General features: G+C 51.4%; 9 protein-coding genes; 4 read left to right on the top strand and 5 right to left on the bottom strand.

The window, feature by feature from the left end:
• Positions 1-30: 30 nt before the first annotated feature.
• On the bottom strand, positions 31-871 carry RCC_09309 (related to emopamil-binding protein; the record flags this gene model as incomplete). XM_023774551.1 has 3 exons in its annotated part: positions 31-119; positions 171-216; positions 272-871. 3 exons carry the CDS (start codon positions 869-871, stop codon positions 31-33), a joined length of 735 nt encoding a protein of 244 aa, XP_023630319.1.
• Positions 872-1768: 897 nt separating this feature from the next.
• Positions 1769-2782, bottom strand: RCC_09308 (related to autophagy protein Atg27; the record flags this gene model as incomplete). Its single annotated transcript, XM_023774550.1, has 1 exon — positions 1769-2782. The coding sequence occupies one exon, from the start codon at positions 2780-2782 to the stop codon at positions 1769-1771; it is 1014 nt and encodes a 337-aa protein (XP_023630318.1).
• A 1165-nt stretch (positions 2783-3947) lies between these two features.
• RCC_09307 (related to multidrug resistant protein) lies at positions 3948-5640 on the top strand (the record flags this gene model as incomplete). XM_023774549.1 has 5 exons in its annotated part: positions 3948-4245; positions 4295-4863; positions 4926-5252; positions 5319-5485; positions 5535-5640. 5 exons carry the CDS (start codon positions 3948-3950, stop codon positions 5638-5640), a joined length of 1467 nt encoding a protein of 488 aa, XP_023630317.1.
• Positions 5641-5922: 282 nt separating this feature from the next.
• On the bottom strand, positions 5923-8053 carry RCC_09305 (uncharacterized protein; the record flags this gene model as incomplete). 2 transcript variants are annotated; one of them, XM_023774547.1, is made up of 6 exons in its annotated part: positions 5923-6362; positions 6419-6694; positions 6745-7333; positions 7798-7889; positions 7951-7978; positions 8048-8053. In XM_023774547.1, the coding sequence occupies 6 exons, from the start codon at positions 8051-8053 to the stop codon at positions 5923-5925; spliced, it is 1431 nt and encodes a 476-aa protein (XP_023630315.1). The 2 variants fall into 2 exon arrangements, with proteins under 2 accessions (XP_023630315.1, XP_023630316.1); XM_023774548.1 differs by lacking the exons at positions 7798-7889; positions 7951-7978; positions 8048-8053 and adding an exon at positions 7397-7669.
• Positions 8054-8998: 945 nt separating this feature from the next.
• On the bottom strand, positions 8999-9475 carry RCC_09304 (related to glycine-rich RNA-binding protein; the record flags this gene model as incomplete). XM_023774546.1 has 4 exons in its annotated part: positions 8999-9095; positions 9153-9259; positions 9314-9386; positions 9453-9475. 4 exons carry the CDS (start codon positions 9473-9475, stop codon positions 8999-9001), a joined length of 300 nt encoding a protein of 99 aa, XP_023630314.1.
• A 1639-nt stretch (positions 9476-11114) lies between these two features.
• Positions 11115-12893, top strand: RCC_09303 (related to DAL5-Allantoate and ureidosuccinate permease; the record flags this gene model as incomplete). XM_023774545.1 has 6 exons in its annotated part: positions 11115-11287; positions 11345-11917; positions 11971-12197; positions 12246-12344; positions 12395-12511; positions 12559-12893. The coding sequence occupies 6 exons, from the start codon at positions 11115-11117 to the stop codon at positions 12891-12893; spliced, it is 1524 nt and encodes a 507-aa protein (XP_023630313.1).
• Positions 12894-13634: 741 nt separating this feature from the next.
• On the bottom strand, positions 13635-14777 carry RCC_09302 (uncharacterized protein; the record flags this gene model as incomplete). The annotated part of the gene is made up of 1 exon (XM_023774544.1): positions 13635-14777. The coding sequence occupies one exon, from the start codon at positions 14775-14777 to the stop codon at positions 13635-13637; it is 1143 nt and encodes a 380-aa protein (XP_023630312.1).
• An 835-nt stretch (positions 14778-15612) lies between these two features.
• On the top strand, positions 15613-16372 carry RCC_09301 (uncharacterized protein; the record flags this gene model as incomplete). XM_023774543.1 has 2 exons in its annotated part: positions 15613-16065; positions 16139-16372. The coding sequence occupies 2 exons, from the start codon at positions 15613-15615 to the stop codon at positions 16370-16372; spliced, it is 687 nt and encodes a 228-aa protein (XP_023630311.1).
• A 1740-nt stretch (positions 16373-18112) lies between these two features.
• On the top strand, positions 18113-18961 carry RCC_09300 (uncharacterized protein; the record flags this gene model as incomplete). The annotated part of the gene is made up of 1 exon (XM_023774542.1): positions 18113-18961. One exon carries the CDS (start codon positions 18113-18115, stop codon positions 18959-18961), a length of 849 nt encoding a protein of 282 aa, XP_023630310.1.
• Between the last annotated feature and the right edge of the window lie 171 nt (positions 18962-19132).

Here is a 19132-nt window from a genome sequence, read left to right as displayed (position 1 = left end):
CCTCCCGACAATTCCTTCCATATCGATCTTCTATTGACCCTTCTTGACAATCGTGGACTGCATCTTCTGAACCGTGCCAATGGCAGCAGCAGAGTGCACCACGCTTTGGTAGATCAACACTGTCATGAAAGTTAATATCCAATGGTATGAAAATGGATTAAGGAACTTACTGCCTGGGATAACGATCCAGATGAAGTTCATGAAGAAGAAGTAAAACTGGCCAAGACGTTAGCCACACTCACACAGAAACGATGGACAACCATTTGCTTACCCAGAAGTAGAAGGCCTCCGGTCGGTAATATGTGATTCCCAGCATGTGGTGATCAAAGAAGCTCGTAGCGTAGTAGAGGATGTCGCCATAGAACTGTCCCAAGGACACAATCAACTGCAGTGGGTACCGCATTGGGTGTCGCAGAATGATCAAACCGGCCACAATGATACATCCGGGGCCCCAGCATGTTGCAGTGACCGTTTCCATGCACAGGACGAAGGCATCATTGGTGAGGTATCGCGAGTCCGAAAAGGCATACTCCTTCCACATTTGACCGATGAGCGACTGCTTTGCGCCGAGAGTTGCGTAGTGACGGGCGTAGTAGCCCTCGAAGAAGATGTGGATGGCTCCAGAGAGCACAAACCACATGGTCGTGAACAGTTCCTTTTTGGTCAAGTTTGGTTGCACCCGCTTGGCCACGAAGTAGGTTGCCGAGAAGAGGACGAAGCAGGCTCCGAAGAAGACGCTGAGCAGGGCCGGAACGCCCCATTCGTTTGCGGCATATCCAGCAATGTAGCTTCCAATGGGATAGTATGGGTTGTCGGCAACGACCTGTGCCATCTTGGTGGCATTGGACGCGACGTTCTCCATTACCGACATGATGGGTGTGATTGGCTGGAAGTCGTGGAGGATGTGTGAAGTTGGAGAGGTGAGGGATCGCTTGTTGAGAGAGATTGGAAGCCCCCTATAAAGAAAGCCAAGAAAGCAAATCTAAAGGGAAAGCTTGCTGGGAAAACAGGCAGTTGCGGAGGGACAAAGTAGGTAGTTGAACACCTGACGATGTGGACAGTGGGAGATGCTGCGATTCGCGAGACGTGTCCACTGTGGCATTGTGACAGGCGCGATCCAAGGCGCTAGCCAACGTGCATCGTACGAGGCGCAATCATTTCAACCGTCTGGACCAAAGCACCACCATTGCCGACCAGTCTGGAGGGCTACAAACTCTCCTGGAGAGCTCAGTTCGGCGACTTTGGCAAACAAAAGCTTGTGCCGAACGACGTCAAGGATCACAGTGTGGGGCAGCAACAGCAACAAGCATGCCCTGGGGTGAGCTTCGAAGTTGACGGGACATTTGCGACTTTAGCAAACGCAAGCAAAGAGTAAGGTACTCATACATCCATCCACAAGCATCATGTACAGCACACTAAAAGAGTCCATGCATTGTGACACCATTTCGTTCAGAGTTGCTTCACCCTCACCCAACGGAGCACAGTCTGGGCATCTTAAAGAGCCATGCCCTTGATGAGTTCTGGATGGCTTCAAGCTTGCTAGGCTCATTCATGTATAGCACAGTCACGCACGCATGGACGCTGTCGAATAAGTTTGTGGAAACACATGTCCTGGGACAAGAACATAACCTCTAGCGAGGCGCGTGCTTGGCTTCAGTGAGTAACCTCTATCCCAATGTACTACGCACCGTCAGTCTGCATCGAAAGGCCTTAATTTCTGGATAAACAACTGACCATCGCCGCAAGATCTCAAAGCAAAGCATCATTCTCAGACTGCACTGTATCCTCCTCGGTTACTACCGCTGCCTTTCAACTTGTCCACCACGTTCCCACTCCAGTCCTTAACCAGATATGGCAGGTCGCGAATCGCATCTCCGTGCGGTAGGAGGTCCCAACCGCGCGCGCCATACCGATTGTAGTTCAACCAGGAGCCGAAGATGATATAAGCAGCGATGAGGAGGAACACGATGATCAAGAACCAGGTGAAGAAACCCCATCCAGCAGTCGTCTTCCCGGGCACCTTGGCTGCTTCCCCTTCGCAGGCATACTTCGTCTTCCAGTTCAGGCGAAGCACCATTACGTCGTCTTTGTCGGACTTCTCCGACTTGTAGCTGACGTACTGCAACGCCTTGCCTTCGTCCAGATCGGGCAGCGGTCCTTCATCCTCATCACCGTCGCYTTCGTCGTCATCATCAGCAGCCTCTCTCTTGCCCATGCGTCCATAGTCATCGAAACTCGTTGCATCAAACGATTTGGTCTTGTCTTCAAACCCTTCCGTGCCTTCCATGTCTCTATCGCACTGAAATWCGACAATGGCCTTCTGCTTGACTGTATCGTGCAAGCCTCCGTGGTATTCAATGATAACGCCTTCCTTTTCCGACTCCGAATTGCTCTTCCCATCCTTGATGCGTGTGAACTTGGGATCCAATTTGCGGCCCTCGGAGAGGTGATACTCGCCAGCGATTGGTATCACCTGGACCAGGACGCCTTCTTCGTGATCCGAGTCGTAGGATCGCTCGATGCCGCATACTCGAGTACCTCCCGGACACTTGTCCAACTTTTTCGTGCCGGACGGGTAGGTGAGAGCTTTGCAAATGTCGATGGTATATGTGGTGTTGCGGATCGTGGGATACTTGTGCTGCAGGAAGTGAACATCTTTGGGTCCTCCGAGCTTTTCGAGGTTCCATGACTGCTGGTCGACCCGCACATGACTGCAATCGTAGCTCGCTAGTATCGCTGCAGGGAGCAGGAGAAAGGAAGTTAGGGCGGAAGCGGAGGGCATGGTTGAGGTGTCGCAGCAGGTGAAGGTCGCTCGAAGGGTATCAGAAGGGGATGGAAGGAATCGCTGTCAAGAGTGCGGCAAAGACGGATGCAAAGCAAGAAGGTAGGTATTGATGGATGACCAAGTGGAAATGTTGTTGCTGCCTCTGGTGACGATTTCGCGTGACGAGAGATTACCAATGAAAGACGTTCCGAGCTCCGGAAGACCTCACCCTGACCTTACTTTCCTTGGATCTTCGCTTCCTCCATTCACGAAAACACACATCTGTTTCGAATTTGCCTTACACCGCAGCGTACGATCGGCAAGACGAGGTGTGGTGTTCAGATGCACATGACAGCCCTGCTCGGTGACCTGTCTAGTTGAGAGCATCATGGGCCTGCTTAAGCCACTCAAAGCTGGACGAAGACTGACCGGACCGAGTGTGCTTCTCTTTCGCAACTGCGGCTCTCTGGGTTAAGAGTATTGAAGAATTGCTTCTGCGTACTGGCATGCCGCACTCCTATCGAAGCAATGATCGAGCGACTCCAGGTGCCCTCATTGTCTTGCAACATCAGGGGTGTTGCAAATTAATATCTGCTTGCGTGGACGCATCGAGTCGCGCCGTAATGCGCCCCGAAGGAACGKGTTCTGTTCTTGTTTCGTCTCTCCATTACTGAACACTGACCTGCCAATAATAGAGCGCCGTCAGAGGAACATCTGCCTCGTTCTGCAGGAGAGGCGAGTTCTTCAGCATTCGCGAGCGGATGTAGCTATCGCTCCATCTATAAAGTTAACATTCTCAACTGGAACATTCTCTCGCGTTATGCTCCACTAACTAGTAGCCATTGACTTTTGTTTTACACCGCACTACCTAGGTATCACTGTGTTTTCCCTCACAGTCCTCACTCACCGCATCTCCACATTCCCAGATCGGCATTCGGCAGCGCTAGGACTCGGAACGATCGCCTCAGATTGCCGATTCGCCTTTCACGCGCCTCACAAGTCACAACGCGTCATGGCACGCACCACAACCCTCGGAGATGTTGAGACGCATGGGCAGGACTAGTGATTGGAGATATCGCGCTCTTGCCTTTTACATTCTCGATTACAGCAGAATGAACATCCAGGAACGATGATAGCATAGACCAGCTGCGTCGCTGTTAGTATACCCACACGCTCCTCCACCATGTCCGCGCACCAGCAGGAGAACGAGCGGCAGCCGCTGCTTCAACGCGGCTCCGTCGACGCCGGAGAGGGCGGTGACAGCCGAGAAATTCTTGCATTCAACGAAGAAGACTCTGGAAATCCCCGGATATGGAGCAGAAGAACCAAGATGTTGAACGTGGCTGTTATTGCTTCGATGGCACTCCTGAGCCCTCTCGCCTCGAGCATGTTCACACCCGGAATCGACCAGATAGCCGATGGCTTGGACACCACTACGGGTGCTGTCATAGCATGTACGACAGGCTTCTTGATCATGCTCGGTGGGTCGTGCAATCTCATCGAGCTTTTCATACACTAACGTTGTTCCAGGAATTGGACCGCTCATAATAGCACCTCTATCTGAGACTTTCGGCAGGAGAGTGATGTATCTGACATGCTTTGGTCTGTTCTCTCTTCTCCAGATTCCCTGCGCCGTTAGCCCAAACATAGAGACCTTGATAGCAATGCGAACTCTTGCTGGATTCTTTGGTTCCGTGGGAATAGCAAACGGCGGAGGTTCCCTCAGCGATATGTTCGAGCCCGGTGAGCGTGCAGGTGTCTTCGGATATTACCTGCTGGGTCCCTTGCTGGGACCAACTCTTGGTCCACTGGTCGGCGGTGTGGTGGTTGAGCGATTAGCCTGGCGCTGGATCTTCTGGGTCCTCACAATCATCTGCACACTGACCACTCTGGGCGCCTTCTTCTTGCTGAAGGAAACCTACGCGCCCGTCTTACTAGCCCGTCGAAAAGCGGAATTAGAAAAAGAACAGAATGCCCCTAACAAATACCGCTTCGTAGGCGAGGATTACCGTCCACTATACATCAAATTGAGATACTCACTCACCCGACCCCTTCGAATCCTCGTCCAGCCAATCGTCCTAACAATGTCCACATACCAAGTAAGGCACCATTATTCACATACCTAGCTAATAAACAAATCTCACCATTTTTTTTTCATTAGGCAATCCTCTTCGCAACAACCTACAGCATTTACACGAACATGCAACCAATCTACCAAGGTGAATACGGCTTCAACACGGAACAAGTCGGCCTCCTCTACCTCGGACCCGGCCTAGGTTTCATCTTTTGCGTATGGTTCATCGTTCCCAGAATCGATACCGTATACAACACCCTGTCCGCGCGGAACGAAGGGAAAGGTCGTCCAGAATATCGTCTTCCCCTGGCGAATATCGGTTCGGTCTTTGTGCCCATCAGTTTGTTTTGGTTTGCTTGGACGGTGGAGTATCGTGCTGCGTGGTGGGTTTCGATTGCTTCGACTTTCTTCTACGTAAGTTTGTCTTCTTCCATATCATCTACTAAGGTACTGATTCGATCTGACCGGCATTCATTATAGGGCATAGGACAAGTCATCATTCTTAACACGACTACTAATTACTACATCGACTGCTTTGAAGAATATGCCGCTTCTGCAATCGCTGCGGGCGCAGTCTTGAGGAGTCTTGTCGGCGGTATAGTGCCTTTGTTCGCACCTGGGCTTTTCGAAAAGCTGGGATATGGATGGTAAGTATTACTTGACACCCGAGACAATGCCGTACTGACGATTTCTCAGGGGCATCAGCGTCTTTGGATTTCTGGCGCTCGCAATTGCACCCGCTCCCCTGATCTTCTATAGATATGGCGCCGCGATACGTGAACGGTTTGCCATCGAGCTGTGATGCGCTTCTAAGCTAGAGATCACCAACATGCCATTGCCCGACACAATCAGTATTCTCACAAAGTGGCACAATTAGATGCTCAACGTCCTGTGAAAGTTTCCATACTGTGGAGAGAAGCTATCATTCACCATATAATCATCAGCTAACTAGCTGCCTCAAACTGTATTTCATGTCGCATCTTGACATGTCACGCTGCAAACGCCTCTCAGGACATCAACATAATTCTGGCATCCCTTTCGGCCTTGCGGTTTCTTACACAGGCCGATCGCATATTCAATACCCCTAGTACCGAGGAGGTGGAGGCGCACCGTACTGGCTCTGGCCAGGGTATTGGCCTTGTGGTGGACGTTGACCCTGTGGCGGCTGTCCATATTGCTGTGGAGGTTGTCCGTACTGAGGAGGCGGAGGAGCTCCGTACCCGCCTTGCTGTTGTGGCGGACCACCATATCCGCCCTGAGGGGGACCGCCATAACCACCTTGCTGCGGTGGAGGAGCTCCGTAACCGCCCTGCTGCTGCGGTGGGCCCCCATAGCCTCCCTGAGGACCGCCGTAGCCACCAGGAGGACCACCAGCCATGCCGGACTTTTCATCCTTGGTATCGTAACTCGGATCGATCGCCCCGAGGATCAACTTGATCATCCAGAGATCGGGAGTCAAATCGACAGGTGGATGGGCTTTGGCCATCTCAGCCGACTCGTTCTCGTAATTTGATGTGCAGTCCACTTCACAGGAAATTAGCGCATGCCTCCATCAAACGTAATGATTTCCAGCGACATACCTTCGCTTCCAACCGTTGGATCGTTGTCGAGCTTAGCGAGGAACTCCGTGGCTTTCTGATCGTTGCCGACCTGTGCGAATTGGAATGCAACGGCACCCTTGCCGTACTGGGATCGCTGTGCTGCTTGAACGGCGTACTGCACTGTTTCTATCAGTGCGTTTGCGCTCTCGCCGGCTGGCTGTCCGTCGGTGATGCTGATGATGAGGAGTGGCTTGCGCATTTGGCCGCTGTTGAGCTTTTGGACGAGGATCGGATCGATGACCTTCTTGCGCAGTTCTGCCCATGKGTTAGTACCAAGTTAACGTGTCAGAGCGATACGGTCCTACCTGTGCCGAATGGTGTTAATCCCTTGTACCTCTTCCGCGACAGAATCTGCTCAACCTGCTGCTCGCTTCGGATGCCCGAGATGTCCTGTGGTGGCATGTCCTCGTTCATGAAGCGCAACTCAATTCCGTCGTCGTCGAAGAGTGTGGCTGCGAAGACAGACCTCTGGAGAATAAGCTGCAGGTCCTTGATTCGCTCGCCATTCTCCTCGAATGACATTGAGCCGCTGTCGTCGACGTAAATGATCAYATCGTAAAGGGCCAGCCGGACGATATCATTGGCAATCTCCTTCTGGATGCGCCAGGCCTGGCAAAGGCGATCGACCTGCTGGGCAGCACGTGCGGCGATTTGAGGAAGAGCTTGTGCTCCAGGTGTGCCGGGTCCGTAGAATCTGTGCAGCTGTTTCTCTTGAATGGCTCTCTCCAACTCTCGCTGGTAGCCGGCCACATCATGGGGTCCACTCATGGGAGCGCCGCCGGGGGCACCGTACTGCTGTTGACCCGGAGGACGGGGTGGGCCACCATACTGCTGGCCTTGAGGTGGAGGAGGACCGCCGTACTGTTGCTGGCCTTGAGGRGGGGGTGGGCCGCCCTGTAAACAATCACATGTCAGCTCAGTACGCGCGTGTCGCACATTTCACATGTCATCACGAACGTAGCCATAGCCTCCGCCTGGTTGCTGTTGCTGGGGTGGTTGGTATGAGGGCTGCTGATAGGGAGCGGTGGCTTGTGGGTATGGGCTTCCGCCTTGAGGTGGCGGTGGAGGAGGGCGAGAATATTGTTGTGAGCCGTATGCGCCCGGCGCAGGTGATTGATATCCCGCATTTGGTGGCTGTTGTTGAGGATATCCGCCGGGCTGTAGCGCGGATGGGACCATTCCTGGCGCAAGGCCTTGTCCACCAGCGGCTAAACGTGACGCAAGAGGCATGGTGTATGTTGGAGGGTAGATTTCTCAGGCGTAGTCGAAGGTGGAGAGTGTTTTGTGGAAGTGATGATGCAGTCGCAAACAAAGAGGGAAGATGAAGGGAAGCAGGATGGGATTGCGTAACCACTGACCTGAGCTCCACCAGCATACGCTTGGTACTGTCCTGGCGGCTGACCTTGACCTGGCTGCTGCGCCCCGTAATTGCTAATGGCAGCAGCACCGCCTATACGTCGTCAGTCATTGATTCGAGCACAAGATCGTAGGCATCTCAACACGGAACTGACCTTGAGCCGCTGCAAGTTTCGAGGCAAGCTGTTCATGGGGAATCGGTCAGTTTTGCGCTGCATTGCGGGCAACTTCTCGGACGATGACGCAACTTACACCCATCTTTCTTGGTCGTGTCTTTGTTTGTTGACGRTCCGGTATTGTGTGGCTTGGAAGAGGAAGTTGTTGCACTTGTTCGGGCTATGCCTTGACAAGATGTCTGGATGTATTGTTGTGAGAGGAAAAGAGGATGTTGTAAACAAGTTTCGTGAGCTGATGAGCTGTGCCGTGCTGCTGGAGAATCGATTTTAGCGCGTTGAGGCTGAGTGAGGCTGTGCTTCCATCGTTCCTTCCTTCTGCTTTAATCTTTTATCCGACCCGTCAATCAGGGTCAGTGCCTTTCGATGGATGCAATGCTAATCACACTGTGATGGAATCATATCAAGCCAAACGTAATCTCCCGAAATACATTGATACTTACCTCTTCAGCTTATTGACATCGTGTACCGATGACATCAAGCAACAACATCCATCCTCACAACCCATCAGCATTCTCATGCCATATAACCCTGTAATCGTTTTTGATAACATCACACCCACTCTCCTTATACCGGAACTACCAAACGCAATGAACGTGATTTTCGACGGCCCAGAAGGGATCGTTCCGAAAGCATTGGCAACCCCTTTAGACACATGAAATGAGCCAAGGAGTGGAAGGCCAGTCGAGAGTCTGATGGTTGAAGAAGCAGGAAGAATCAGAAAGCCTTGAAATCGAAAGAAATGATATCCAATGGTGGATAGTGAGAACAGGTGGAGCGGCCAAGTTGAGAATACACAGCGGCAGCCTCCAATCTCAACATTTAGGCCCTACAATTGAAAAGAGTGCAAAGCGGTAAACGGAAGCCTCTTCGCTGTTGAAGCCGTGGAACGTGATTGCCATGACTGTAAAGCAGCGCAGTACATGTGGAGAACGTATGGCGCTGCTCGCTCTAAGTGCGGGCCGTGAGATTCCTGTCGCTGACAACAAGCTACCTAGGTACAGGCGAGGACTGCTGATTTCCGCCGGCACTACCATCCGCCAGATCCCCCGTGCGAGATGCCCCCACCATCACCACCACTTGGCCTGGCGTTGGCGAGACTGAGCTTGACCCTTCGCCCTTCGAGTCTATATGTAATTAGTATAGTTGGAAGTCATGATGAATTTACACCCAACTCCGCTTACTCTCGTTCGTTCAAGCCTTCAATAGCTGCATTGGCTTCAGCCGCGCTGCCATACGTGACGAAACCGAATCCACGGCTTCGCCCAGTCTCGCGGTCCCTCATTACAATCTGTACTCGTCAGTGACGTCGGCACGTAGGTTGGTAGGCGTCATGTGTGCGTACGGTATCCAGGACTTGCCCAAACTGCGAGAAGGCTTCTCGCAGCGAATCATCGGTCGTGGTCCATGCCAGGTTTCTAGGGATTCACAAGTCAGTGAGCAGTTTGTATGAGTACGAGTAAGATTGGTATGGACAGCCTTACCCTACATAAACTTTTTGGGACATATTGTTTCAGGAACAATTGGTTTGACTGTTTTGAAGGGAGATGGAGTCAAAGATGATGATTGAGAAGTGCGATGTACTCTCTTTTCGGTGAAGAATCTCGATCGCGTTGATCACTCAAAGCTCTGGGACTGCATTTACCTAAAACAATCCAGGCCGTCAGAGCATGGCTTTCCTGTGGAACGGAAGCTGCTGTACTTCCCCGGTACAGCATGGTACAGCCAATCGACTTGCAGAGGAAAGCGGTCTGCTAGCGACCCAACCGCCTTTCATGCAAAGGCAAGCTGTATGTGATAAGACGCTTCTGATGATTGAGCCATTTTTCAAAACGCCTTCTGTGTGGATTGAAAACCTCGCCAACCACGTGCAGGAATCGCGGCCATTTCCACGCAAAGGGAAGCAGACCCTCGGCACGGCGATAGCCTCCGATGCAGAGCGATGCTGTGGCTTTAGGACTGGCAGGAGCTTGGGGAGATGAGTGAAAGGAATGTATCAAAAGCGGAGAGAAACGAATCAGAGAAGAAGAGAGCGAAAAGAAAGGGAGGAGGATAGGGCTTGCAGTCAGGCGCCATTATCAATGCTGAACAACGCGTATGCGTATTTCCACTGGCTGAGCAGTCCCATTACTTACCTTGCAAGATCCTTTTTTGCGCGGGTATGTCATGAATTGATTGACCTCATGAAGGTTTGCTCGCCAAGATTCCACGTCTTCGTCCCGCACGCTTCGCAGAAGACTTTCACTCTCCAAGTCTATGTTATTCAGAGTGTATCCTCGCGATACCAGCTCCATTTCTTCGCTTGCCTGCCGATATTCGCATCGTTCTTGGATTGCCTTGTCTGGCCAGTGTGAATGTAACCTAAGATGTGATTGTGAGATGGAAGGGAGCAAGAATGCTGCTGGAGTTGGATGTCCAAAACAGTCGGGGGTGAACTCTCCGAGACCCCGAGCACGTGCGCACGCTACACCGAGATGGGAAGTGCTTCACCCTTCTGCTTCCATCATCATTTCTCCATCCCATGACATGACCACACTCCTTCGCACCTGGGCTGAAAAGCTCTCGATTTTCCCAAGTCAACCGCATAACAATACACATCTGCTGTCTCAATTGTGAKGTTGGTGACGTGAGAATCGTGCTACCTTACTGTGCGATCCCGGGCCTGTCATCCGCCAAGGCGTACGGTTGTTCTCCTACTTGGAGACCGTAGGCTACGATCATAAACTACCTCACAGCTTAGCCTAACTCACAGGTGGGTGGGCCATCCTTAATTCAAAGCATTGTGAGTTGCTGTGATTTGCTTGTTGCAATACCCATCTGCCAAGAGACTCGCCTTTATCCTTATCTATGGAGTCTCTCACCTGCTTTACCGAAGCGCGTAGTGAACTGGATTGGGAAGTGTTGGCAGCAGACCCCAGATCTCCTCCTCCACTTCGAGGGTCTGAAGTCTATCAAATGCCTGACCTATCTGCTTGGCATCGCGGCCTATCAGACAATCGGCAGTTGTAACACCAAGGCTTGATGGATGCAACCTCCATATACTCATCATATAGGTCGGCAACCACGGATTGTTTGTGTTGATATTGACATTATCCAGTCCAGCCATAATCATCAGACATTGCGCAAAATTGCCCTCCATCGATACAATGGACCTGTCCGTTGACGAAAAGAAGTCTACCACTGCTGGAGATGTCGAGCTAGCACCGTCGCAAAAGGAAGGCGAGATTATCATCACAGAGCCCGAGTACACACCAGAGCAGTACAAAGCTGTCCTGCGAAAGGTGGATCGATTCTTGCTCCCACTCATGTGGTTCTGCTAGTGAGTATGTGACTCGGATACCAGACTTGTAGCTGATCTCGGACTCCCCATCGCCAGTGGCGTGCAACAAACCGACAAGACCTCGCTCGGAATTCAAGCCATCTTTGGACTGCCAGAGGACACTAAACTCGTTGGGCAGCAATACCAATGGCTCACCACGATATTCTACATAGCGTACATGTGTGGAGAGTTCCCATCCAACTTCCTCCTCCAGCGCTGGTCTCTAGGTCGAGCTCTCAGTATCTACATGTTTTGCTGGGGAATCTGCGTCACTTGCATCGGTGCGGCTCAGAACTGGACTCACCTGATGGTTCTCCGCGCCTTGCAAGGTCTGTTCGAATGTACAATCTCACCCGGATTCGTTCTTGTCATTGGCAGCTGGTATCAGACTGATGAACACTCATCCCGATCATTATTCTTCCAATCTGCCAATGCGGGCTTCGGGATCATAGGCAACTTGAGTATGTACGGCATCGGATCACATGCTCTTAAGCATGGCGGTCTCGCCCCGTGGCGATCCATCTCGCTGTTCCTCGGATCCATAACAATCCTCCTATCACTCATTTGCTACGGGTTACTAGGAAGTCCCAAGGAAGTCCGATGGTTGACTGAAGAAGAGCGGAAGATTGCGTGGGTAATCTTCATACCCTCTACTTGACGACTTGATGGCTGATATTTCCCAGTCAAGCACGAATCGTTCAGAACAAAGCTGGCCGAGACGTGCATGGTGTAAAATGGAATTGGGACYAAGCGGCCGAAGCATTCAAGGATCCGCAGTTGTACTTCTGCATGGTCAATGCCTTCCTTTCCTCCGTCCCCAACGGCGGGCTCACCACGTTTGGCTCAATTATCCTCAACAGCTTCGGCTTCACAGAGTTGCAAGTTCTTYTGGTGGAGATCCCTAGATCCGGTTTGTCAATCTGTACTGCTCATCCTCACTATACTGACTATCATCTAGTAATGTCTGTCATCATTTTCATTGTCGTTGGGATTTACACGCGAAAAGTGCAGAACAGAAGGATGTACATCATGGCTGCGGCTTGTCTGCCGCCATTTGGTGAGTACAATCCTTGTCAATTTCGAACTCGGTTCACTGACAAGCATCAGCTGGACTACTCGCCATGTCTATGCTTCCAAACACCCCTGAGTATCGCTGGGTCAAGTGGGGAATGCACTTCACCACCGTACCATATGTATTGGCTCTGTTTTTGGGATGGACTTTGAGTAAGTTGTTCCCCAGTACCCTTTCAGACCATCACTGACAATCCAAGTTCCGTYGAACGTTGCAGGACGAACAAAGAAAACCGTCATTAGCTCCGCTACCTTTGTGGGCTACTGTGTCGGCAACATGGCAGGCAGTCAAATCTTCAAAACAGAAGATAAACCACGATACATTCCAGGAACGATTGCAGCTTGCATCTGTCTCGGAATGGAATTCGTCTTGATTTGTGCTTGGAGAGGATACTACATGTGGCAGAACAACAAGCGTGACAAGGCTGCCGCTGCCAGTGGACTCAGCAAGGAGGAGCAGGAAAGGATGGGACGCGAGATGGGAGAGAGTAACTGCACAGACCTGGAGAACGTGCATTTCCGATATACATTGTGATGGACTGCTGAGGAATGACCTCAGCAATGAGCTAATCGAGCAATAGAAATCATAGGATGACAGATTCACAGAAACTGTAATTTTAATCGCCTCTAGGTGCGAAGGCGACGTCGCACGCGACGATACGGCTCCCACACCCAACACAAGTGATTTCTTGGACGGAGCTCACTTTCATCGTGCGCTGCAAGATCGGTCGGGCCACCCGCRAGACTTGCTTCGCCCAAGTATCTCGGTCTGTTCGCCAGCTGCAGACCATTCAGCGTCGTTGGATTCTTCTTCACCACCTTGGGACGGGTAGCAAAGTCGACGTTGGTCATAGACCGGCCTCCTCCCACTCGCCGTCATCAGAGATTTCCATCTCGACAGCAGCGGGATTCTCATAGACGTCGGAATTCTCATTTTCAGCTTCGGGATCCACGTCTCCGGCCTCCTTGTCGTCGAGGTAGTTCGAGGCTGGAGGAACTTTGTAAGATGACGCTGCGTTACTCGGTTATCCTTCCAGTCAGGTGCGAGATCAGTTGCGTGGTGGGCTGGTGCATGCGGGGACACGGTGTTTGCTCTTCTTGTTCTCAGGCCGATTGCCATACGTTTTGGGCTTTGGCTTGCCATTTGCATTTGCTGGTGAGGTGGAGCCGACAGTTGATGGATGCTCTACAGCGCTTCGCGTGGCAACGAAGATGATGAGGCCGACTTGTTCTGTGGTCGCAATGACTTGCTTCTGGCGTTATGTTACCCAAGCTGCTACGCCGGTATCGCTGTAAGTATTCGACTACCGCCCCTGTCCACAGCCTCAGCCATCAACGCATCTAGCTTCGAGGCAATAACTTGCACTACGTTTCTCGCCCATGCAACCCTTGCAGGCCTGACCAGCTCTCGCCAAAAGCCAAATTCGTACTCTATCAACCTCTCCCTTTCGACCCACGCCTCCTCAAATTGCCGCAATTCTATGCTTCCTTCAAAACAGACCTTGTACATGGCACAGAGTGTTCGCCACTCCTCGCTCCCACAATCCCTAGCAACACCCTTGAAGAGCCAGATCCACATGTGCTCCCACACCCTTCCAACCAACTGGTCTGGCCAACTAGTCTCCACCAGCCAATCCACAGCTCTCTCATACACTCCTCTCTCCCGCCCCCGAATCGTCTCCCGACTCACTGCAAATTGAGAGCAGCAAGGACCCGCCAGAAGCTCAGGTACCTCTTCTCCCGGGAAGTTCGTCTCAAAGGCCTCTCGCATGAAGTATTCCTCTCCAAGCGGATTCTCCTCGAATGTGGTAGAAGTGTTGAAGCCGCCATCCGGACAATTATGCTCTCCGGGACCGCCCCAAGTGTATCGAAGATTAACGTAGCCATTCTCCACCACATGTTGGAGATCGAGATGAGCGAGCGTGAAGAGCATGGATTTCATGAGCGCGGGTTCGGCGTGCCATGGGAACTCCTCGGCGTGAATGAAAATGTTGACGTCGGCTAGTCCGTCGTCTTGGGAATCTGGGGTGCGGGTGAGGTGGTGATGGTCTCGCATAAAGGTTAGGTACATCAATGCCTCTCTGCCTTTGTTGTAGACAGGAGGATGGAATTCTGCGGTGGAAGAGTCGCTGATGTATCGTAGTATGCGGAGGTTTGGGAGGTGTGGGAAGAGATCAGAAGTCCAGGTGATGTTATCTTCGACAGTGCTGGCTATTATCAAATTTGTCGTGAGRGTCGTGGCGTAGCTGTTTACGGGTGCATGTTTTCTTGGATCGAGTATATCAGGGAGTGGATATTGTTGTACTATGGTAGTGTGGAAGTTCCGGATGGCCGGATGTACGTGGAATGCTAGAAAGTAGAGTATTGCGAGGGTAATTGTGACCTTTTGCCATGGAACAGACTGATGATGCCATGCCATGGTTGGTAGTAGTGAGAGGCATGGTGATGAACATGCGGGAATGGCCAGTGCGTACCAAACATAGTGGTAACCTTACCTCCTGGTTTAATGCTGGCGTTAGGGTACGTGTCGGCAGTCGGCCTGACCCGTGCCTGCCGAATTCGCCAGCAGAAAAACTAAGTGAATGAACATTGGTTGCGTGTGATCTTTCTGCTCACAGTCCACGCATAACGACCTGAGTGTATACAACAGATAGTTAAGGAGATGGTATCAACAAGCAAAGAAGAGATCGTCGTTTCAAACAGCGCCAGGCGGTTAATCCTCGGCAGAACACAAAACCCCTTCACGTCAGCTGTTGCTGACCGGCAATCGGATGAACATAATCATGCATTGATCAGACCTCCACCACAGTCAAAGAGCGATGATCAGGAGTATTTGTTGGATCACATCTATGATCTTTCTCTTATTCTTCAAAACGGAAGTTAGACCTTTTTCACGCACATGTGGAAGGACACAGGAACTAGAGAGATACTGCATTGACATGTTGAGACCTGCTGAACTGAAGAAGTACTAGGCATATGTTGCCCGTCCTCGAATGTTCTCGCTTGAAAGTTTCGCCTTTCATTAGAAGTCACCTTTGTATTATCTCCTACATTGTACACTATCCATAACATCGCATCGATTAATTATACATGCAGAACCACGAAAGAAGCGCGAAACAATGAAGTCCAAGCAAGCATTGCAGATCCCTTCCGCTTTCATTCATCTCACCCATTTCATGACGCGATGGACCGCGTCTTCCCATTGACGTAATAAAGTGTTTGCAATTCTTCCATTCTTCTCGTACAACCTTTCAATGAGCACCAACAACCTCTACAATTCCTACTTCTCCACCGTCTCCGCAGATCGTAAATCTCCTCCCAAACAATCCACTTCAACTCCCACAGAACCGCCCAAAAAACTCTCCAAATCATTCCAACGCCAGCTCGCCAAAACTCTCGCTCCTCCTGGCAAAAAGAACAAGGCGAAGAAGAAGAGACTTGCATCTCAAGCCAAGCGGAAATCCAAGACATCTGCTGCGAAAATGTCGAAACGCGCGGCTGCTACAGACTCCTCCGATGCCAAAGCCACGAGTAGCAAGAAAGCCAAGACTAGCAGTTTGCCTGAGATGGAGAGGGATAAAGAAGACCAACCTTTTTGGGAGATTTCTGGCAAGAGGAGATTGCAGTTGAGCGAATTCAAGGGTACGACGATGATTGGTGTGAGGGAATTTTATGAGAAAGATGGGGAAGCACTGCCGGGGAAGAAGGTTTGTTTTGTGTTTTTCTCTTGCAGTATCAGGATATGATGGGATGGTGTGAAGTACTAACGATGATCAAAAGGGCATATCGATGACGGTGGAGCAGTTTGATACGATTGTGCGGCTTTTGCCTGAGATTGAGAGGCAGTTGAAGGGGAAGGGATTGCAGTTAGCGAGGCCGAAGTATGATCAGGAAGATGGAGGAGKAGAGGGAGAGGAGGAAGAAGTTGACGGGGTAGAGAAAGATGAAGAGGACGACGACGACGATTCTGATGGTGATGCAAAAGCAAAAGTAGAAGAGGAAGACGGAGAATAGAAGAATGGGGGGYAAGATTCCTGAATGCGACATGAAGTCTGCTGTTGGCAAGCAGCACTGTTAACTTGTTGCTCCATCATGGTGCAATCCAGGAGGAAAAAGGTAAAGTATCACCAAGCCCATGTTCATACCAACCTCCAACAGCCCTACCATTTTAGGCATCCATCCTCCAAACCCCATTCTCCAAACCCCATCCTCGGCGTATGTCACGACATCACGCCTTCTCCTTAAACGTCTGAAAATGTCAGATGGTTCGTATACGACGAGTCTCATTGCCAAGGACAAAGTTCGTTTGTTCAACACCCGCGACTTGATAAAACCCAACCCGCACAGACTCATACTTATCCTCCGCTCCCCGCAGAAGCAGTTCGTAACAGCGTAGCTCACCAACAAAGCTGTCCGGTCTGGACATGGGTCAATCAGCGAGATGGAGCCCGCGACGCATTATTCCCGAAGAGTTGAATGTGAAGCTCTGTACGGGTAAGTAGTAGAACTTCCAAGAATCTAACATCTCTCGGGTGTTGGCGGAATCGGCAAAGGGTTGTGAGCAGTTCGATCGACTGTGAGCGGCTTGAATTGACCTGACTTGGAAAAATATGGCTTGAATCTGAGCTATGGAAGTGAAGACTCCTTCGATATGGGTTGCTTTGACGTAGGCTGCCCTGATATATGTTGCTAGATGGCATGTTGCTTAAGGATAGGCCGACTAGCAGCGATGGATAGCGTAAAAAAGGCCGGTAGAGAACGAGTTGAATTCTAGGGGAGGTGGCTGACATTGACTATGTCGGATAGCTCAGATACACCAGTTGGCTTCCGAGGGATCGCCAGGCCGCCATTATGATCCTCAAGGTGCAATGGAGAGCGGTCTCTGTCACCCCGGCCGTCGACGTGATCCTCGACGTAGCATAGCGAGGGAGATAGACCGTTCGAGGAGCGGCCTCTGTCACCTCGGCCTCGGTCGACGTGAGCCTCGACATAGCATTGCGAGCGGGATAGCTCGCTTAAAGGGTGGTGTCCTTCATTTCGCCTGCCTTGTTTCTCGACCTCTGTCTGATGTTGTGAGCGATGTCTTCTCGGAGAGCGATCTCGATATCCTCCAACACCACCGTGTTGCGTGTGGTGCCCATCCCTCAATGCTGCCCGCTGCCTTTCAGCTGTCGTCGCAATCGCCCCACAAACATGTTGAAAAGGAGACATGGGCAACAGCATGAATCGAGACATGGTRGACCCAGGCTGTGGTCCATCAAGGGCTTTTGATAATCTCGGTCACATTTTGCCAGGCGTTTTCAACGTCACCCTTCATTGGTTGGCAAGTGTAGACCTGGGGTATATAGTACCAGTAAAAACATCGTTCCATGCCGCATCTCTGAATGAATGGAGGTGAAAGTAGCTGTGAAGGGTCGACTGCTGAACATCAAAGGACCAGTGTAGTCTTTTCATTTGTATGTCGAGAGAATGAGAGCCCAAAGAGTCGATCTGTCAAACCTGACGGTTTTAATGTCGAGATATCCTTAGGGCCTTACCAGCAGTAAATAGCATGTTGTTGGTGGAAGTTGTAAGAGCGAGACTACTACTCCAACAATGGTGGAAGTGACATGCATGTCGTCTGCGCCGACCGCTAGTCTACTTCAGGAAGTGATCCCCACATGTGTGTCCTCGAGCTCCAACTGCACAACTTTGTACGCCTTTCACACTACCTGTGTTCTACATCCCACCAAAACATCCATTGAGGACGACAGGATGGCGCACCACACCGCCTCTCCACTCCGCGCCCTCTACCGAGTCTTTGTACTCCCCGCGCTCTCTCAATCCGCAACAACAACTCGCGCCCGCCTAATCCCAACAGTCCACCCATCATCATCAACAACCCGCCCATACTCCCACACTCCCCTCCTCTCAGCCAAAACCCGCCCAGCCGAACAACGCCGGCAAAAATGGGACTCGGAAATCACCTCGCTCCGAATCTACCTCATAGACCCAGAAACCAACGCCCTCCCCCCCACCCCCGTAACCCGCTACGACACCCTCAAAACCCTCGACACCCGCACCCATCGTCTCGTCCAATTGAGTCCAGATGAACCGAACAATCCTTCTTTCATCCCCGTCTGCAAAATCATCTCCAAGAAAGAAGCATATATCTCCGAACAGAAGAAGAAATTGGCGGCGAAGGAGGCCAAGAAAGTCAATGCGCGAGGCAGTGAGGCGGGGATGAAGACGTTGGAATTGAACTGGGCGATTGATACGGGGGATTTGGCACATCGGTTGGAGAAGTTGAGGGGGTTTTTGGAGGAGGGGAGGAGGGTGGAGGTGTGTTTCCGGGGGAAGAAGAGGGGGAGGAAGGCGAGTTTGGAGGAGTGTGAGAAGGTTTTGGAGCAGGTGAGAGAGGTTGCGCAGGGGGTGGATGGGGTTAGGGAGAAGGGTTTGGAGGGGAAGATTGGTGGGGTGGCGAGTGTGGAGTTTTTTGTCAAGGGTGGTGGTGGTGGAGCCAAGGGTGGAGGATCGAAAGGGAGGGAGGAGGATGATGATGAGGAGGATGATGAGCATGGAGATGATGGCGACGATGGAGACGTGGTGGTTGAGAAGAGGTGAATGTCACTCAAGACGGATGAGACAATCTGGAATGTTGTATAGTGTACATACAAGTCTTCAACGAAGCCATCATCTGAAACGGAGCTGCTCCAAAGCCTGTCTATCCTAGACCTTGCTCGAATGATATGATGACTCTTCTATCCGTGGTACAACAGTATCATACACTGTACA

This window comes from Ramularia collo-cygni (genome assembly GCF_900074925.1).
Source record: "Ramularia collo-cygni strain URUG2 genome assembly, contig: RCC_scaffold17, whole genome shotgun sequence".
Classification (NCBI taxonomy): domain Eukaryota; kingdom Fungi; phylum Ascomycota; class Dothideomycetes; order Mycosphaerellales; family Mycosphaerellaceae; genus Ramularia; species Ramularia collo-cygni.
Note: the sequence above shows the minus strand (reverse complement) of the source record. Positions and strands in the feature narration are given on the sequence as shown.